This window comes from Quercus lobata, chromosome 4, assembly GCF_001633185.2.
Source record: "Quercus lobata isolate SW786 chromosome 4, ValleyOak3.0 Primary Assembly, whole genome shotgun sequence".
NCBI lineage: Eukaryota > Viridiplantae > Streptophyta > Magnoliopsida > Fagales > Fagaceae > Quercus > Quercus lobata.
In genome coordinates this window covers 64,777,239-64,797,733 of record NC_044907.1, presented here as the reverse complement: position 1 = coordinate 64,797,733, position 20,495 = coordinate 64,777,239, and the positions used below count along the sequence as shown (strand labels likewise).

Genomic DNA, 20,495 nt, shown 5'->3' with positions numbered 1-20,495 from the left:
GAGGGGGGCGGTTGAGCTGAGGTAGTAAGGTTGAATGAGAATAGGAGAGGAAAGGAGAGGGAAGGGAGATGGGGGGCGGCTGAGGAGAGTGAAGGAAGATGTTAAGGAAATTAGGGTTAGGAAATTGGGTTTATATATATATTGGTAATTTTGCTTTTAAATGGGTCGGGTCTGTGCCTGGGTTCGGGGCGGGTATCACTTAAACCCGCACTTGACCCAAACCCGCTTCGAGTTTTATTTTAAAAACCCAAACCCAAACCTACTGTTTCATGGATTGGGTAAAACTCGGCCCATTAGGGTTAGGTTAGGCCAAGCACCCATGGGTTGGGTAAAAATTGTCATTCCTAGTTAGCTCAATTAACCCACTTTTTTTTTTTTTTTTTGAGAAAGAATACTGCTATTTTATTGATTCAACTGTGACTCCTGTCCATCATTACAAAATTGGCAGCATCATGGTGGATGTCCTCTAACCAAGTTTGAGGAAAATTACAAAACTTTGCCAGTTTGGCCAATTTATCAGCTACATTGTTACCCATTCGTTTCGTGTGGCTAAACGAATAATATCTAAAGGACGAAGCAATGGATTTAGAGTTGTCGATGATGTGACCGAAAGAAGCTAGGCATGGGCTTTTGGAGTTTAGGAGGCTGATGACAATTTCGGAATCACCTTCAAAGATGACATCTTGGAGACCTATCTCTTGTGCGAAGGTGATTGCGCGGCGACACGCTAGTGCTTCCACGACCTCCACTGTCGAGGGTAGTGCAGTCTGTTCAGACAAAGAGGCAACTATCTGACCTAAGTGATCCCTGTTTACCACGCCTATACCAGCTGAGTGTATGTCATGGAAGAGTGCTCCGTCAAAGTTAGCTTTGTAAAGGTCCTTTGATGGAGCTTGCCATTTGACCAAGGGTGGGTGTGGGACCACGTTTGCATGGTGGTCAAGACACAAACGATATTCATTTAAGCGATCCACTGCATCCGAGTAAATCATGGAGTATGTTAAATAATGAGACTGCATCCGAATTGCATTATGTTTGTTCCAAAGACTCCATGCAACGTATGCAAATCTTTCTGCTAGGAATGGGGCTCCAATATTGAAGATGCTTGTCAGAAGGTCTCGAAAAGATTGAAAGCGTTCCCAAAGTTGATTACGGCCTTGTATAGCCTCCCACCATGTTTCTTTGACTACTTGGCATCCCCATAGTGCGTGCACTGTATCTTCCATCTCTTCCCTGCATCCGTCGCATGTTGCAGTTCTTGTTACTTGCCTCCAAAAAAGGTTCTTTTTTGTTGGCAGTGATTCATTGCAAGCCCGCACTAGGGTTTTGTAGTGAAAGGTCCAATGATGGTGGTAATGTTTGTTATTAATTTTTATCATCAGACTAAGACACCAATCAGTTTTTGGTATAGGCGGAGATTGAACCCTAGATCTCTTATACAACTATCAGAAACTTTACCAGTTGAGCTAACTGGAATCCACGACAAGTGCCAAATTTCAAATTATGAGTAGACAACTTAAATTTTGGCCAAATTACATGTAAGTAAGTTGCAATTAGCCTAAAAAAAAAATTGTAAATGTGGAGTGATTGAAAACTAACATAATACTATTCCTATTTTATAAACAATGTTTTAAAATGTATTTTTACCATATTATTCTTAAATTTTGCCCCTACTTGAACTTAGTGTGTAGTGGTATTTTTGACCAAAAAAAAAAAATGTTGAATCTCCCGGGAAAGTCTCTGAAAAAAAGAAAAAAAGAAAAAAAAGAAAAAAAGAAAAAGAAAGGCAAGGTCAACGGTAAATGATACGGTGGGCGTAGGTGGCGGTAGAAGTTAATGGGTTTTACTTATTCGATGTTGCCGGTTAACGGCCAGCCTGTTGTTTTTGAAGTTTTACTTAAAAAGAACAAACTCGTGAAAAAGTCAGTCCATCCATCCACAACATCACCACCGTACTGTTTACTGTAAACAACACCCCTTATCATATCATCATATATAATATCCCAACTCTCTCTCTTCAATAAATTTCTTCATCACACTCCACTATATCTTCTTCAGATATATATTCATTTTCCTACATCAAAATTTGATTCAAACCAAACCAAACCAATGTCACCACCAACAACAGCAAGTGCCATTGTCTCATCTTCATCCTCATCCTCCTACTTCACTCTTTTCCCTCTCACCTCAACCTCACCAAAATCAAAACCCACCACCAAACTCTCCTTCAATTTCTCCAAAACCCAAACCCGCAATCTCACACTCAAAACAACAACAACAACAACAATTCGATCCGCAGTTTCCATCGAAAAAGAAGTCCCAGAAACCGAACGACCCAACACATTCCTCCGCGAATCCGATGACCATGATTCCCCATCATCATCATCTTCATCCTCCACCGTCCGATCCCGGTTCGAGAAAATGATAAGGAAAGCACAGGACAGCGTGTGCAAAGCAATCGAAGGCGCCGACGGTGGAGCTAAGTTTAAGGAAGATGTGTGGTCGAGGCCTGGTGGCGGCGGAGGCATAAGTCGAGTTCTTCAAGACGGTGCCGTTTGGGAGAAAGCTGGGGTTAATGTTTCTGTCGTTTATGGGGTTATGCCACCGGAGGCTTACCGTGCCGCCACCGCCTCCGCCGAGGTGAAGCCGGGCCCCGTTCCGTTCTTTGCTGCCGGAATTAGCTCCGTAAATTCACTCTTTTCTCTGCTTTTGATTGTGAAATTATTTTTTTTAACCAAATTTGTACAATAATGTGTGTAATGTGTTTGTTGTGGTGGTGTTTCAGGTTTTGCATCCAAAGAACCCATTTGCGCCCACATTGCATTTTAATTATCGATATTTTGAGACTGACGCTCCTAAAGGTACCCGTTCAATGCTTGCTTTTTTTTGATTTCTCAGAATTGAACATGTTGTGTATGGAATTTTAGTAACATAAGCCAATGTTTATGTGTCGGTGTGAACCAATTGCCTGGCTCTATTACTATGTGTTTTCCGTTGGTTTCATAGCTTTTGATGCTATTTATGTGCTTTGGTTAGTAACAAGTTCTTGATTGGGTATAGAGTATTGCACTGAATTACCACAATTTAAACTAGAATACTTATTTTCGACCAAAAAAAAAAAAAAAAAAAAAAAAAGAAAACAGAAGAAGAAGCAAAGAAGAGTCCCCGGGATATTTCTGTTAAAAATGCTGCATTGACTATGTGGGTTTTGATTTAGCTTAATCAGTAAAGTCTTTTGTTGTCGAATATAGTATTGGGTTCAAATCTTGCCTACACCCAAAAAAGAAACTCATTTGGCATCTTGGCTTGATGCTAAAGAGCAATCATCATAGAACATGCCATAGGTTTCAAATTCTATCGGAACTATTTAAAAAAAAAAAGAAAAAAAGAAGAAGAAGAAAGCTTCATTGAGCATGTTTTTCTGGTTTTCTGGCCTTTTGGATGTCAAGAATTAGAATTTGATTGTCTTGGAGTATACTTTATCTGTTCAATGACTTAGCGGATGTTAATTTCAAATATATACCACTTTGTGGAGATGTAACATGGAGTCTATTATATTTCAGTACTCTTTTGCTTATGATAATTTCTTTCTTGCTATTTCTTGCATTGGGTTGGGTTGTCTTAATCCTCAGATAATATGAACTTATTGGTAGGAATTTATGTCATCCTTTTTAAGCTTTGAAAGATGGCTGCAAGGATCAGACTCTTTTGATTTACATGAAACATAATTAACATTATAATTCAGATGTCAATTGAATAATGAGTTCTTCAAAAATTGCAATAACACATATAACTCTTTTCCTTCTCTTTATTATTGATAGATTTATTGTCTGAGATATTTTTATTATACATATAGTTTTTTTTTAATAAGTAATTTTTATTATACATATAGTACCAAAGAAAGCAAGTATTAGTGTCTAATTCTTCATCTCATGCCCCATAATTGTAAATTGGCAACCAAGGCATCCCTACCCTATTATTTGCCTATATATATGTGTGTGTGTGTGCGCGTGTGTATGTAAAGTTTGTTTCACTGATCATGTGTATTTTGAATTAGTATGATTATTTGCATTTGTATATTGATATCTCACTGTTGATTCATGCAGATGCTCCTGGAGCACCCAGACAGTGGTGGTTTGGTGGAGGAACTGATTTGACACCTGCTTACATCTTTGAAGAGGATGTCAAGCATTTCCATTCGGTATTCGCTTTAAACATCTGACATTGAATCATTTCCTTTAATTGAAATATTGACCAGCTTTCTTTCTCTTATAAACAAATCATATTATTCGTAATGATAGGTTCCAAAAATTTGAGGTGCTTCTTTCACTGTGCTTCCTTGCATAGGTTCAAAACAAAGTTTGTCTGTTTGGAATGAACTAGAATGGGATTTTTTTTTCTTTTTCTGGTTTATATGAGAAATAGGCTAGTTCTTCAGAATAAATGAGTAGAACCAAAAGGAGAAATAAATTGGGGCTTCTGCATATGCTTAATTCATCATCTTCTTAAGGTGTCCATTTGTCAACTCCAGATTAAGAATAGTAGTTCTGACATTCAATTGTGTGTCTATAGCAGCCTTAAGATGAATTGAATGCATGGTTTGGTTTGTATCTTCAAAAAGTTCTTAAATTTTAACTTATCAAAGATAAAAAGATCTTAAATTGTAGAAATTTTGTGTGATAACACTAATGGGTTTAGGCATACTGATATTGAGCTTCTTCTGTAGGTTCAAAAAAGTGCTTGTGACAAATTTGATCCTACATTCTATCCTCGATTTAAGAAATGGTGCGATGATTATTTCTATATCAAGGTATATTTCCTTTTAAATCTTACTATTATTAAAACTTATAATGTGGAGCTGATGATGCATTGATTTTTCTTACACTTGTTATGAATCTTGATAACTTTTCATTTCTAGCAACACATGTTTTTGTATGTCACCTAAATGCACTCATATGTACAAGTTGGGTTGATATCTCAACCTTTGTATGAAGTTTAGGATTTAAAATTGCTTTGTACGTCAACAAGTTGTACACAACAATGTAATCCTTACAGTTAGACCCACCTGCGAGAATCCAACCCAGCCCAATATATGGGTTGCTTTTCCCCATATTTATTGATTGCATGGAAGGAAGAGACCATTTTAAGTTCAAACCTTCAAAGTTATGGTAAAACAACCCCTTTGAGTTCACCTGAAGTAACTTGTTGAGACATAGTGGAGGAACAAGTTGGTGGCAAACATGTGGAATGGGGTTATAGGTAAACCACATTTTGTATGTTAGTTATTGAATGCTATATGGAATTCCTTCATAGTGTTTCTTTTTTTCTATTAAAGTTGAGCTTATTATCATACCCTTGAGTTTAGAAAGAATGCCTGTAATTTCTGACCAGACCAGACCAGACCAGCCAACCTGCCCTTCTTTGCCTATTATGAACTCTTATTGTTTGGGTGTTTGTGTATTGGGATGAATTTTTGGGGCCCAAAGTGAAGGAAATGCATCAAAGTTTGGCTCCCCAACCAGCCATTAATTTCAACTCATTTGTAATTTCACTTTCATCTTTGGAGTTATTTAGTAATTTAAAGTGAGTTTTATTTCCTTGTTAAGTTGTTATAACTGGCTCTGGGTCAGGTTTCCTAACCCTTTATGGGGCAGGTTGTACTGGGCAATTTGGACATACCAAAGTTACCTGAACTTTGGAGTTTGGACATTAACAACTCTCGCTAGGTCTGCCATTTGATTTCAAAATCAAAATGATCAGCAAAACTCTCTTCTTCAGTGTTGACATTATCTTTATATCACTCACCTCATCTACAGAGTTATGTTTATTGGTTTTTTTCTCTTTACTGGTGCAAATCAGAGAGCATGCTTGTTCTCTCCAGTATTCTTTGGTTGTTGATACTTTCATTGGCTGAATAGGATAGAAGTGATCTGTTATAACTACCTTGGCTCTATATATATTACATGTGAAATGTATTGAATTTTCTACCCTTTATTACTAATGGTATATGCAGCACCGAGGTGAGAGGCGGGGGCTTGGGGGAATATTTTTTGATGATCTAAATGACTATGATCAAGAGATGCTTCTTTCCTTTGCCACTGGTAATTGCTTGAGAATATAGAATTGATGTCTTATCATGTGTTTTTCAATAAGAACTCTTTAGTTTTGTCGCAGTTCAATTCTCTTCATGCTCACATCTATTGTCAATTTGTAGAATGTGCCAATTCTGTGGTTCCTGCTTACATACCAATCATAGAAAAAAGAAAGGATACGCCATTCACAGACCAGCACAAGGCATGGCAGCAATTGCGAAGAGGGCGTTATGTAGAATTCAATTTGGTACCAAAGCTGGCTCTAAAGATATTATTAAACATTAGACATCTGTTAACTCTTTGTTTTTTTCTTTGTCATGAGGCCTTGTTAACGTGTTTTCTTATTAACAAAGGTTTATGATCGTGGTACAACATTTGGACTAAAGACAGGAGGTCGAATTGAGAGTATTCTTGTTTCTCTCCCACTAACAGCTCGGTGGGAATATGACCATGTAAGCTTTTCGGATCTTTCTGAATGAATACTTCTTGTATGGTAATGCTAGAAAGTGGAATATCCTTGAATCATAATGTGGGGATGGTTTTGTTGTTTGATGTTTGCAGAAACCGGAAAATGGAACTGAAGAGTGGAAATTATTAGATGCCTGCATCAATCCAAAGGAATGGATCTAACATTGTTCAAAATTAATGTCTTTGTATCATCCCTTCCCCACTTCTCCCCTTTATTCTATTCTTCAATGAGTGTTTTTTATTGCATGGTTAGAAGTTAGTGATTGGTGTATAGGACAAATGTAATTCACTAGTAAAAGGTGATAGAGATGTAAATCATAAAATTATGAGTACGCTATCTTTTGTTGAGGACTAATAAAAATTTTCTGGCGAAAAAAATACATTGTTGAATAATTCCACTATACATTTAATAATTTTAATAATTTTCTAGTAATATTTTTCAGCAAGCACTTTTATTACCAGTCAGCTAGCTGTTGAGTCATGATAAACCGGGGACAGTTTTTCTTGCCACTTAACTGTTATGTGAGATCTAGGAGTATGAGTGATCTAGTACTCATACTCCTAGATCTCACATAAAATCACTGTAAGAAATTGGATTTATTCATTCCATTTTGGCTTGACAGTACAGATATTGGAACCCTTTTGTGTTCGTGTATAAATTGCCATGAAAAAAAACACCAATTTTGACAAAATGCTGCATATTTAGCATTCTTGGTGCGTTGGGACATTCTCAACAACCAGAAGGTATTTCCCTAAATTTTTTTCCTCCAGTTTTATTTTGGTAAATCAGGTTAGAAGTTCAATTATAAACTGTTCAAAGTTGTGAAATCTTTAGATACCTAAGTACAGACCCCACGCCAATAATGAGATAGTAATCTGCATTTAGATGCGTTTAATGAATTTTGAATGCCAGAAGTCCATGTAACTATCATTTATTTTAGCACCATGCTTTTTTTTTCTGCAGCGGTTGATGTGGTCTTTTATTTCCTATCCATAATAAAAGTTGTGTTTTTGATGGACTAATGTAAACCACCAACTTAATCTTAGGAAGTAGTGAAAAATGCTGTAAAAGAGAAAGGGCTAAAAATATTGTTTTCATCTTTAAATTGTACATAAAATTAGATTTTTTTTCCAAAACTTTCAAAAGTTCTTTTTATTCTTAGTTTTTTGGATTCTAATTTATGTCCTTTCGTCCACTCCAATTAATTTTTATCAATCTTGCTAGGTTGCACAGGTATGCCTAAAAATGGCAGAGTACAAATGTCTGAAACAAGTATGGGTACAAATGTATCCAACATGTGTTTGGTAGTAAAATTTTTATTTTATTTATTCTAGGTACCACTCAGACACAGGATAGGAAAAAAAAAAAAAAAAAATGAAAAAGAAAGAAAACAATAGGATCAAAGGATAGGCCACTGATCTTAATATCTTCAGTCGAAGGATATTTGGATTAAAGGATCTCTCTCTCTCTCTCGTTGACAAAGATTGATTAACTTGTAAATGCAACAATGATGCGACACTGTGATGAGCAATGCTACTTCTTTTAGGTTTGTAATTTTTTTTGAGAGAAGGGGGGTACCATGATGAATAAGGTTATTGCTCAACGCTCTTCAGGCCAATGATGAGATGCTCCTTGTTATTCGATTCATTATGAAATTGTGAAATTTGAAAATCTTTAATTTCTCCGTCTAATCTTATATCATATAATATAAAATCGAAAATATTTGATGCCAATGGAGTCATACATTTCAGCTAGCATATATTTGGTAACTTCAATTGTAGCTCCTTACCCTTTCTTGACAATTCATGAATGCCAATAGGGTCATATATTTCGGCCAAAAGGTGAAGTATGTATGCATGTCGATAATGCAAGACTTCTATCAACAAAGAAGTCAATGCCACGAGTTCATGCAACATTTAGTATAACTTCTTGCATTTCTTCACGTAAGAAATCATGCAACTTCCTGATGGTTTGTTGGCTAATGTCAAGCTATCACTTTTAACAATTCAAGCCATTCCAACATAATGCCACATCAATTTGTAGGTCTTATGAATTTTCATATCATAATAATTCTATTTATTAATTTTATATTCCAAATTACAACCATAAATTTCAGAAAAACACAAAAACCCTTAAACCCTATATAATATTGAGCCTATTTTGCAAACCTCATAAAATTTCACCTTTTTTTAGTACACACAAAACTTGTACGCATTTTTAAATTTTAATTAATTGAAAACTGGTGTAGAATTTATTTATTTATTTAACTATTTTAGAATCTAGAAAAATATTAGTTAAATATATATATATATATATATATATAGAATATTTGGGGGAAAAAACAAATGAAAGTAGCAGAACAAGGGTTTTTAAAAAATAACAAAAAACGGCAGCGTTTAAGCATAACGCGGTAGCTTAACGCAAACGCTAACCGTAAACCGCCTTGAGCACCTATATAACCCATTCTTTCTACACTCATGCCTTGATCTCCTTCCTCTGTTCCACGCATTCTTCAACCGACTCTCTCTATCTCTCTCTCTGAGTTTGAAATTTGAAGTGATATTCTAATTCATTCATCCATGGCTTCTCGATTCAGTGGGACTCCTGTTTCCTTTTTCATTTACTCTTCTCCTTCTCCTTCTCAAGAAGAAGAACAATTTGGGAGTCCGAAGAGTCCTGTTAGTGTTATTCCCGTTTCGTTTTTCTCATCTCGAGAACAACAAATTGGGACTCCATTTACTCCTCACAATGCTCCTAAAATCATGAACCCTAACTTCTCCATCTCTGCTGATCGGTTCCGGTTTCGGGTGCCGTACACAACTGATGATGCTGTAGTGCTTCAGAATCTAATCCACACCATTCACTCCGTTATCAATAGAGATAAGATGAAATCAAATTCATCATCCCTAACAACTGCTCAGAGGCTCTTCAACTCACTTGATCTTGTTCAGAAAAAGGTCACGCAGCAATTGGAGAGAATTAAGGAAACCCCCACTTTTCAGATGGGGGTCAGAGATAAGAAAATTCGAATTTTGATGTCTATGCGCTGATTTTTATTCTTATTACAACACACCCACACTAATACACTACACCAACCCATACCATAAATCACTTACCAAAATGGGATTTATAAAAAAAAGAAAAAAAGAAGACCATCAAATATTAATTTCAAATATGCATCACTTGGTCCTCAAATAATACAAATTTGTTGTTGATAGGAATGTGTAATTGTAAGGATTAGATTCTTTTTGATTTACATAATGAAACGTAACTAACATTTTGAATAATGGGTTCTTGTAAAATTGCAATAACACACATCATTCAATTTAATATTGACCCCATTTATTATGTGAGATGATGCAAGTATTGTATTAGTGTCTAATTCTGCATCTCATGTCCCATTGAAGGATTTGAGTATTGAAAGGAGTAGTAATTTGAGGGTTCTGCATATGCTTAATCTATCATCTTATGAAGGTATACATTTGTCAACACCAGATTAAGGATAGTAGTTCTGACATTCAATTGTGCATCTATAGCAGCACTAAGGAGAAATGAATACATGGTTTGGTTTTTATTTTCAAAAAGTTCTTGAATTTTAGAAATTGTGTGTGTGTGTGTGTAGGTTCAGAAAAGCGCTTTGATCCTACATTCTATCCTTGATTGAAGAAATGGTGCGATGATTATTTTTATATATCCAGGTATATTTCTTGTTATCAATCTTGGTGACTTCTCGTTTTTAGTAACATGTGTTTTTGAAATTCACCTAAATGCACTCAATTTACAAGTTGGGTTGATATCTCAACATTTGTATGATGTATGGGATTTAAAATTGTTTTGTACGTACACAACAATGCAATCCTAATAGCTGATCCACCCCTGAGATTCCAACCCAGCCCAATATATAGGCTGGTTTCGCCCCTTTTGAATTGATTGCACAGAAGAAAGAGGGCATTTTAAGATCAAACTGTCAAAGTTCTGGTAAAACAGCCCCTTTGAGTTCACCTGAAGTAACTTGTTGAGAAGCAGTGGAGGAACAACTTGTCAGCACTCCAATATATAAGCCAATTCAGAAGCTCATCAAATTCATCAATATGTTGTTTTTGCTTGGATGAAAACATGTGGGATGGGGTTATAGGTAAATCACATCCTGTTAGTCAATTATTGAACACATGGAATTTGTTCGTAGTTTTATTTTTATTTTTAAGTTGAGCTTGTTATCATACCCTTGAATTTAGAAAGAATGCCTGCAAATTCAGACCAGACTTGCCAAGCCAACCTGCCCTTCTTTGCCTGTTATGAACTTATGTTGTTTAGGTGTTTATGTTTTAGGATGAGTTTTGGGGGCCCAAAGTGAAGGGATTGCATCAAAGTTTGGCTCCCCAACCAGCCATGAATAATCAACTCATTTGTGACTTTACTTTCATCATTTCAGTTATTTAGGAATATAAAGTTAGTTTTATTACCATGTTTATTACTGGCTCTGGTTTAGGTTTCCTAACCCTTTAAGGGGCAGGTTGCACTGGGCAATTTTGTACATAGCAATTTCGAAGTGACCCAACCTTAGGACATTGATAACTCTAGCTTGGGTCTGCCCTTTGATTTCTGAATCAAAATGAGCAGATAAATTATCTCCTTCAGTGTTGAGTGTTGCATTATCTTTATAACGCCCACCTCATCAACAGACTGATGTTTATTGGTTTTATCTCTTTACTGGTGCAAATTAGAGAGCAGGCTTGTTTACTCCAGTTTTCTTTGGTGGTTGTATGTTTTCATTGGTTGAATAGGATAATAGTGAACTAAATTGGCTCTATTTATCTTACGTGTGAAACTTATTGACAGTTATGCCTTGTATTGACTACTAATGGTATATGCAGTACCAAGGTGAGAGGCGTGGGCTTGGGGGAATATTTTTTTGATGGAGCAATTGGAGAGCATTAAGGAAACCCCCACTTTTCAGAAGGGGGAGAGAAAAAAAATTCAAACTTTGATGTCTATGTGCTGATTACAACACGCACTACACAAAGTACAACTGAGAGAACACAACAGAACAGAGTTTAAAGACTGATTGACAGACAAGGGAACAAGAAACCTATGTTTTGAAAACCTTTTTTTTTTGGTTAGGACTCTTGAAGTGTAATTATGTTCTCTCTGTTTGGTAAGCCTTTTGAACGCTTTGTATTTTGAAAGAAATAGTGATTTCAGAAGTTGTGTTTTGAAAACTTTAAAAAAAAAAAAAATGCAATTAAGCCTTTGATAAAATCTTTGCAAAATGTTGTTTCTGTGAAAGAAAACACAGTTTTCTGGAAAATTTTGAAAAAAAAAAAAAAAAAAAAAAAAAAGGATCCCACGAGTTTTTTTTTTTTTTTTTTTGCATTTTTTCCCCCTCATAGCCGAGCTGCTATTTGTTTTTGGGTTTGAATATAAAATTGCTCTTTTTTCTCCACAAAATGGCAATGCCAAACAGACCCTTAAATCTACTTCGGGAGTCCTAAGTGTCTACACCGGCTGGCATGTTAGTTAATTGTTACCATCATTCACTGATGGTACGGGTTGTGTGAGACTAGCTATCGTTTTGAGAAGCTGTTGTATATAATAATATTTTTGGTAATCCTGATGTATATAATATGATCTTATGTTAGTTTCTCTCACATTATTTTACAAGGGCTGCGTTGATATATTAGTTTCTCTCACATTATTTTACAAGGGCTGCGTTGATGTATCATTATTACTAGACATGGCAAAACGGACGGGTCGGGTCGGGTCGGGTTTGGGTCGGGACAATCGGGTCACGGGTCATTTTAAGCGGGTTGAAATCGGGTTGCGGATCGGGTCGGGTTGGGTCGGATTGACCCGTATTTTTCATATAAAATTTTTTATTTTTTATTTTTTTTATTTTTTATTTTTTTTTATAAAGAAAACAATATGTATTTGCCATTTGGATAGTTATGCAATATATTACTTGATGTAAAATGCATTATTTTGCATTCACTACTTATATCAAGAATAAACTCAGTTAAACTTATTAATATTTATTCAATAATTTTAAAATTATACAAATCCTAACATTGCTATCTAAAACAAAACAACACAAAGATAAGTAAAACAAATATGCAAGTTTTATTTTTACACAATATCAACATTCCAAAAAAAAAAAAATTACAAATGACTTATTGGATAACTCATTTGATAAAGAATAAAAACATATAAGAAAGTTACAATTTTAAAAATTAATTTTATAATCTATTATCAATTGTGGTTGACACTCTATTTCAATTTGAGATATACATTAAAGTTTGATTGCTTACTTATTTATACCTAGTCTCTTTTATGAAGATCATATCATTGTTAAGCAACACAAACTCTAGGAAATATCATAATTTATTTTGAAAAGCCATTTATTTTGAACATAAATTGTTAAAAAATAGATCTAAGCATTCATAATTTATTCTAATTTGATACTTTGGCTTTACTATTTTCACACTCGTGAATGTGTCTCACACATATCTACAATTTTAAATCTGTTTTTAACTTTACTGTAACCAGATTATCTTGGCATGTACTTTGCTATTTGATATCTAAAAATCTTTACTCATTACAGAATGCTCAACCATTTATTTTTCAATTAATTTGCATACAGTTATGTAAATGTATCAATTGTTTCCTTAAAGCTCACAATAAACAATTAAACCAATATTGTCTTAATTTCACTATTTTTTTTACCCAAAAAAAAAGTTTTAAAAAAATGGTTCGGGTTCGGGTCGAGTCAGGTTGACCCGCACAAAACACGGGTCGGGTCACGGGTCAACCCGTTTTTGCTTTGGGTCAAAAAAATCGGGTTCGGGTCGGGTATTTTTCGGGTCGGGTCAGAAAATTCTGAATCGTTTTGCCATGTCTAATTATTACTTTTACTAGTCTTTTAGTATGATAAGAAAGCACTAGGTTAATCAAATTGATTTATTTTTGTTCCATAATGAATTCTGTTTTTGTGCTTCTCTTGTCTAGAATAAATTACCACTAAAGTTTTGTGTTTAGGCAGGCATGAGTAATTTGTTTGATTATTGCGTAAGCACGTTGTAATATCCCCTAAGAAAAAGAGTAAAAAAAAAAAAAAAAAAGGAAGGGCGTTTATTTTAATTACTTAATTAAGTACAATTTATTTTAAGGTAAGTAGTAAAGTTCATATCAAAAGTTTTGTAGTGGTGTTTCCAATGGCCTCATTTCCCAATACCATATGGAATATCCAAATCCATACTCAAATACAATATTGGGGGTATCCAAAAGAACCCAATACTATAATTGAAAATATGAGATATAAAATGTAAGTCTGTTAATATGTGTATGTTATATGTTTGAGACAGGTGACATGGTGCTCCCTTCTCTTACATTTATGATAGATCTCACTAATTAAATTTATTGTGAGATTTATCGTGAATATGAGAGGAATGTGTATGCATGAGAGAGAGAGAGGAAACAATTTTTTTTTTTAATTTTTTTTTTTACTTTATAGTTTATATTATTCGAGACAGTGTACATAGGATGTTCTGCTTGTTCTGTGTATTAAATAAATTCAACATTTGGAAGCCAAAGGAATGAGGCATCTACTATTTACCAGCACCTGATAATCCATAAACCTTTATAGTCATATACTTTCAAACCGTGTGTAAGGAAAAGTTAAAATAGTAAACCTACATTGACAAAAAAGATGGTGTAAGTTAGAACTCAGCATAATCTATTTGGCCAACTTGTCTATACCATTCTCGACCAGTGGTACACTTTAGAATTAGGAAGTTACCTCGATTCATTTTTTGGGAAGATAACCCATACTTATGGTTAATATAACATATTGGAGCACTACTTTACCCAAAAAATTTAAACTTAAGAGATGTGTTCAATTATGTTAATATTAATTACTTCCTCTTAAATATTATGATTCAACGTGGGACATCATTCCTTAAAATCAACCATAGATAAATTAGTGATAACAAAACCTCTTTTGGCTAGTACTCTAATAATTTTCATTTCTCATTACCAAAAGGTTGTGCTCAACATAACAAAAGTATTATTTTTTTTTTAAATTTTATTTATTTATTTATAAATTTATGTATTTATAAAAATATAATTATGGTTTAATTGTAACATCCCTCTCATATTGTGATGGGTCCGAACCAACATCCTTTCATCTCTTTCTCTTACTTTGGTCAAACCCCTCTCTCCTCTCTCGTTCAATTGATAATTTGACCATGGTCGATTGACATTAGTTCAATCCAACATGATCAGTTTGGGTTATTGGTTGAACAAAAACCTGATTGAACTTGATACGTGAACATGCCTAAGTATGAAAGTCATAATAATGTCTAATAGCATGACGTACCTAATCTTTTCAAGAGTTATGGATTGAGAAAGTCTATAGGCACAATAAAATCTCACAATATTTTTACACTGTCATTGTTTTGATTTTTGAATTGTGCATTGTGGTAAGTTCAAGTATAATTTTTTTTTTTAAAAAAAATTTATAATTTCATTTTATTCTTACCTTTAGTGGGTTGATACCTCAACTTATGAAAATATTGTGAAATTTTGTTTTACCCATTGAAGAATTCAACCTCTTTTATCATTTGATTTTACTTTGACGAATGGTGGGATGCCACCTCAGCCTGTGAAAATAGTAAGATTTTGTTGTGCCTGTCTTTGTAGATTTGAAAACAAATTGATGAAGAATTGGCATTTAAGATGAAAGGTTTTCAATCTCAAAAGGTACCTATTACGGTATTACCAATAGACCTGTGAATATGGTGGTGCTTTAATTAGCAACCCTGAATCTACTGCACCTGCAGTCTTGACGCAGGAGGCTGATTAACTTTCACTACTCGATGCAATTGGTGAGAAGATACTATTTCTCCACTGTCAAATTCCATCCTAACCTTTTCACTTGTGGATGGTCCAAAGATGCGTATTTAAAAATATAAAATATATATATATATATATATATATATAAAATATAAAATATAAAATAAAATACAGAGCAAAGAGAGATGTTTCAATAAAATAACGAAGTTGAAGCTTTGGTTGTAGCGAGAGCCATCTCTTTTGCTCATGAACTCGGCTTCTCATCTTTCATCCTTGACGGACCCTGAAGTTGTAATTAAGGAACTCGTAAGCGAAGAAGAATCCTTCACCTCTTATGGTCATATCCTAGCTTCTGCCAAGTTCACCACAAATGCCTATAGTTTTATTTCTTTCTCTCACATGCATAAACTAGGCAATTCTTTAGCTCATAACCTAACTAAACATGCAAGACATATTAGAGATTTTTTGTTAGCTCGTAACCTAAGTCACCTAATTCGTTAGAATGATGAGAGCTATGATGAGAACAGGCTCAGTCTGACCATATGATTAGAGAGGTGTAAAAAAAAAAAGGAATACAACATAGGTTGAAATTTTAAAGGGTTAAAGAAACTTAATCGGAGACCATTTTACCAATTTTTCTCTCTATAGGTATGGTTAGCATATAGCATAAAGAGAAAGGCCTTTTTTCATCAAACTTAACACATTACTCTAGAATATATGATTCATTCAGCTAAGTATGAAGCCAGTTAAGAAAGCTTCTTGTGCAGAAATAAAATTAACAAAGGTGCAGGCTGCTTATACCAGAAAAAAAGAGTTTAACTAGCCCACTTGATATCTATTTCCCATTACAAAAGGTCAGAAAACAAGTACAACTAGAAACCTGAAGATAAAATAAATTGAAAATGTAAGAATACATAAAAGGGAAAATATATTTCATGAGGCATAATGAACTACTATATAGTAAATCTTGTTGTCCATGGAAAGAAGTGAATTCAGGGACCATTACATTTTTAAGAAACTGCACTCATAACATACCACAAGAAGGCTTCATTTAGATAGAAGCCATTCACGTTCATTGACATGGTTAGGGAGATTGTATTCCACTTCTTCCTGCACTGACTTTATAGTTTCCATTAGTTCCACAAATTTCCACTCGTTATTAAACAAGAACTTTCTCTCAACACATCTATAAATATTTTTACCATATCCAAATTTTAAAACATCCACCAGGATCAAATTTCCAAACAAATAAAGACCTCCAATAATTAATTGTTGAAAAAGTAAAGGCAAGAAAGCACTGGAAATATTAATCGGAGTATACCCATGAGCGAACAAAATCACTTAGTAAATTTATTAAATCACTGTACATTTTCATTCAGGCATTGAATGTTTATAATAGACTTAAGATATCATAAATTCTATAATAAAACTTTATTTTATCAAAACAGTAACTTCGAAATTTCTTATAGATTTCAACAAATAATGCCACATTTCTTGTTCCACCAAATTTAACCATTTCCAGGAGATTAAAAATGTCCGCCACATTTTCCCTTCAAAATTTCCAAATTGTTAAGTGTCAGAAGTTCTTTCAGCAAACTCTATCCTAATGCCTCCACAAAATGTTTGGAAACTCGTTTGGTTACCATATGCAACGTAGTTGCAGCAAAGTCCAAACCTCTGAAGTTTCCACCAGATGATTGTTGAAACTTGAAACCACTAGCATAATAATAAGATGTCTTTCCCCAATCTGGTTCAAAAAATTTCCCTCTTACACATAACAAGAAGTTCTCTTGTTCATGGAGATTTTTCAAGAAGATGTCTCTTGCATTAAAGAAACCAACAACTTGAACCAATCAAATTAATTAATTAGGTAAATAGATAGTGTGAAACTTCAAGCAACATAAATATAGATTTCAGAAGCCAGGTCAAGTAGTGGGCCCAAATTCCATCATTTCTCATACGAAAGTCAAAACGTATCTGGCACACATTTGAACATTCTACTACATTCTTCAACATATTTGTTAGTAATTTTGAAAACATGCTGATGCTTAACAAGTACCAATATAATATAACGAACATAGAATCTACAAAAAGGGAAATGTAAGGAGTATCAAACCAACACAAAGTAGTAGCTCCAAAAACTCCTGCACTAACTAAATCGCTTCTCATCCATCATTTTTATTACTGTAGGCTAATCAAGGAACTTGTACCCTTGTAGTGAGGGTGGTAGATAACTTTGAGTTGCAGATGGATTATCAGGGGGGTATATATAGTCCTTAGCATAACCAAGTTCCTTCATTAACTTCGTTGGTGCATTCCTCAGATGAAGAGGCACTCCCTCGTTCTGTCCAACTGATTCCCTCACTACTTTCTGTGCAGCCTCTACAGCTCGATAAACAGAGACAGACTTGGGAGCCAAAGCCAAATAAGCCACACATTGTGCAAGAATCACATTGCACTCAGGCATTCCCAAGAAATGGCAGGCTTGGTAGCATGCGACAGCCTGGTTAAGTGCAGATGGGTCCGCCAACCCAACATCCTCACTTGCAAACCTTATCAATCTCCGTGCAATATAGAGAGGTTGTTCGCCTCCTTCTAACATTCTTGCCAACCAATAAATTGCAGCATCTGCATCACTTCCTCTCATAGATTTGTGAAGTGCACTGATCAGATTATAGTGCTCATCACCACCTTTGTCATAAGCAAGATGCTTACTCTGAAGTGCCTCCTTAGCATAATCCAGTGTGACAATGGCTTTCAATGAACAGATCCCATTTTCCTCATTTTCCAACAAATTCCCACCTTGGGTTCCTCCTTCTACACCTTTAGATTGGTCCCCATGAACCCGGGCAGCCGCTGAAATAGCAGCAATCTCCAAAGCATTCAATGCCACGCGAGCATCACCATCACAATTCGCAGATATAAACTCAACAGCTTCCTCATTCACATCAATACGCATCCCTACACTCCGTGCCAATCCCTTGTCCAAATCGTCCGTGGCCCGCTTAAGCAGGACCACAACATGATGGGGTTTCAAGGGATTAAGAGTTAAAACCCGACACCGAGACAACAAAGGTGTAATCAAATGGAAAGACGGGTTTTCCGTAGTGGCACCCATGAAGACAATACTCCCATCTTCAATAACCGGCAAGAAAGAGTCCTGTTGAGACTTATTAAACCTATGAACTTCATCCACAAACAACACAGTCCTCTTACTATACGAAATTCTTAGTTTTCTAGCATCCTCAACCGCGTCCCTAACATCCTTAACCCCAGAAGTAACAGCAGATAGTGAAACAAATCTATAAGAACAAGAAGAAGAGGAAGAACAGGAATTAACAATGGCTTTGGCAATGGAGGTCTTACCAGTACCAGGAGGACCCCAGAGGACAATAGAAGGGAGACGATTGCATTGGATTGCGGAGCGAAGGAGAGAGTTTGTGCCAAGAAGGTGGTCTTGCCCGACGACGTTGTCTATGGTACGAGGTCGCATGCGCTCTGCTAAGGGCTCGTGGGGCTTGTCGTTTTGTTGTTGTTGTGGAAGTGGGTTTTTTGAGAGTAATAGTTTGGGACGCTTGGAGATTGGATTTGTTGATTTTTGTGGTTGTTCTTGTTGAGGTACGGCGTTGGGAGGTGGTGGGGAACTGTTGTTGGTGGTGGAGGGTTTGGAATGGAAGTGGAAGAAACGGTCGAGTTTGGGTTGGAATGGAGATGGGTTGTTGTTGTTGATAGGAGGAGGAGGAGGAGGAGGTGGAGTAGAAGTGGTGGTGGTGGTGGTGGCGGCGGCGGGGGTGGATTTATGGTTGAGAATCCATTCGGTGGCTTTGAGAGTGGATTTGCCGCCGGTAGCGGCTAAGGCTTGGGCTGCCAATTCGTCTGGAAAGCCCATACTCAGTAGCTGTTCCATCTCCATTTCATTCTCTTCCATCATCTTTTGGGAATTGGGGGAGTTCGGAGTCTGGCAGAGAAATTTTGGTTAGTCTATGACAAGTCTGGAGTGGTGATGAGAACTCTAATTTCTTGGCTTCTTTTGTTAAAAGTAAAGTTTTATGTACTTTTTAGCCCACTTTTTGGCTCCAAAAGGGAAAACTGAAAAGACAGAAGACGGAATGGACAGCATTCTTTCTTTGTTTGCCACGTTTGTGTGTGTATATATATATATATATATATATATATAAAATATTTGATCCTAAAATCATGAAAACTTTTATTTATTTATTTATTTATTTTTATGGAAAAGATAACAACTTCATTCAAAATTTAAAGATAAAAATACATTATGGGTAAGCTTGTTTTAAAAAATAATGACACTCTTCAATCTAAGCTGAATAATCAATCATGCCTAGAGCATGTTTTGCTAAAAATTGTGCAGGCCTATTACCTTATCGACGCACATGAGAGAAGGTGACATTACGAAACTCATGATGATGATGCCGAAAATATCACCAATAGGTCACACCGCACTCGCGACTCAAAGCGAACCTGCACAACAAGAACAATCGAAAGAAAACCCTTTGGAGAGCACCGGTGTGGTGCCGGCCCAATGTTCTCCGAAGGTCAAGTTAGAATTTTTCTCACAACTCTAGAGTGCTAGAGAGGGTAAATTATGCGTACCTTTCTTCGCGAGGTTATCAGGGCTTTTTATAGTAGTGGAGAGTCGACTTTTCCTTCTTGGAGTCCAAGTCCTTTCCATATGGGACTCTACTTCTAACAATCCTAGGCGTGATGGACAAGTATTCCCTTGTAGGGCGGATTTTCTGGAATTCTCTTTTATGCGAATATCTTGATCTTCCTAGGGTTTCCTCGGATCCCAAACGTGTATACAAATATTTTAAGTGATGCTAAGTCCTCGGCCCATGTTTAATACTGGCCTATGAGCCCGAGGTCGTCAGGCCCAATGTTTGGCGATTTCTTACCCCATCAGTTGCCCCCTTCACCCTATGATCCGTCAAGACCTTAAGTGGTCGGATCACTAGGGTGACGGTTAAATATAACTGGGCATGACGATAAAGGATTGCTAATGGTGACGGTTAAGACTATGACGTTCCTAGATGGAACACGTTGACGGATGAAGATTTAACGAAGTT

General features: G+C 35.8%; 2 protein-coding genes and 1 long non-coding RNA gene across 3 annotated transcripts; 2 read left to right on the top strand and 1 right to left on the bottom strand.

Moving 5' to 3' along the window:
* Window positions 1–1,945: 1,945 nt before the first annotated feature.
* Window positions 1,946–6,963, top strand: LOC115988031 (coproporphyrinogen-III oxidase 1, chloroplastic-like). Its single transcript, XM_031111660.1, has 8 exons — window positions 1,946–2,685; window positions 2,786–2,861; window positions 4,107–4,201; window positions 4,727–4,810; window positions 6,014–6,101; window positions 6,215–6,339; window positions 6,446–6,544; window positions 6,654–6,963. The coding sequence occupies exons 1-8, from the start codon at window positions 2,110–2,112 to the stop codon at window positions 6,720–6,722; spliced, it is 1,212 nt and encodes a 403-aa protein (XP_030967520.1). The 5' UTR covers window positions 1,946–2,109; the 3' UTR covers window positions 6,723–6,963.
* A 3,306-nt stretch (window positions 6,964–10,269) lies between these two features.
* On the top strand, window positions 10,270–11,900 carry LOC115983958. The gene is made up of 2 exons (XR_004090317.1): window positions 10,270–10,696; window positions 11,436–11,900. It is a non-coding gene; the product is annotated as an uncharacterized LOC115983958 (long non-coding RNA).
* A 5,459-nt stretch (window positions 11,901–17,359) lies between these two features.
* Window positions 17,360–19,510, bottom strand: LOC115983783 (ATPase WRNIP1-like). Its single transcript, XM_031106558.1, has one exon. The coding sequence runs from the start codon at window positions 19,337–19,339 to the stop codon at window positions 17,600–17,602; it is 1,740 nt and encodes a 579-aa protein (XP_030962418.1). The 5' UTR covers window positions 19,340–19,510; the 3' UTR covers window positions 17,360–17,599.
* Between the last annotated feature and the right edge of the window lie 985 nt (window positions 19,511–20,495).

What these genes read in the sequence shown, in the direction of transcription:
- LOC115988031 (XM_031111660.1), top strand. Translation starts at nt 2,110, where the DNA reads ATGTCACCACCAACAACAGCAAGTGCCATTGTCTCATCTTCATCCTCA. An exon ending in TTGCTGCCGGAATTAGCTCC is followed by an intron (nt 2,686 to 2,785) that starts GTAAATTCACTC and finishes GTGGTGTTTCAG; the next exon opens with GTTTTGCATCCAAAGAACCC. An exon ending in ATGTCAAGCATTTCCATTCG is followed by an intron (nt 4,202 to 4,726) that starts GTATTCGCTTTA and finishes CTTCTTCTGTAG; the next exon opens with GTTCAAAAAAGTGCTTGTGA.
- LOC115983783 (XM_031106558.1), bottom strand. Translation starts at nt 19,339, where the DNA reads ATGATGGAAGAGAATGAAATGGAGATGGAACAGCTACTGAGTATGGGC.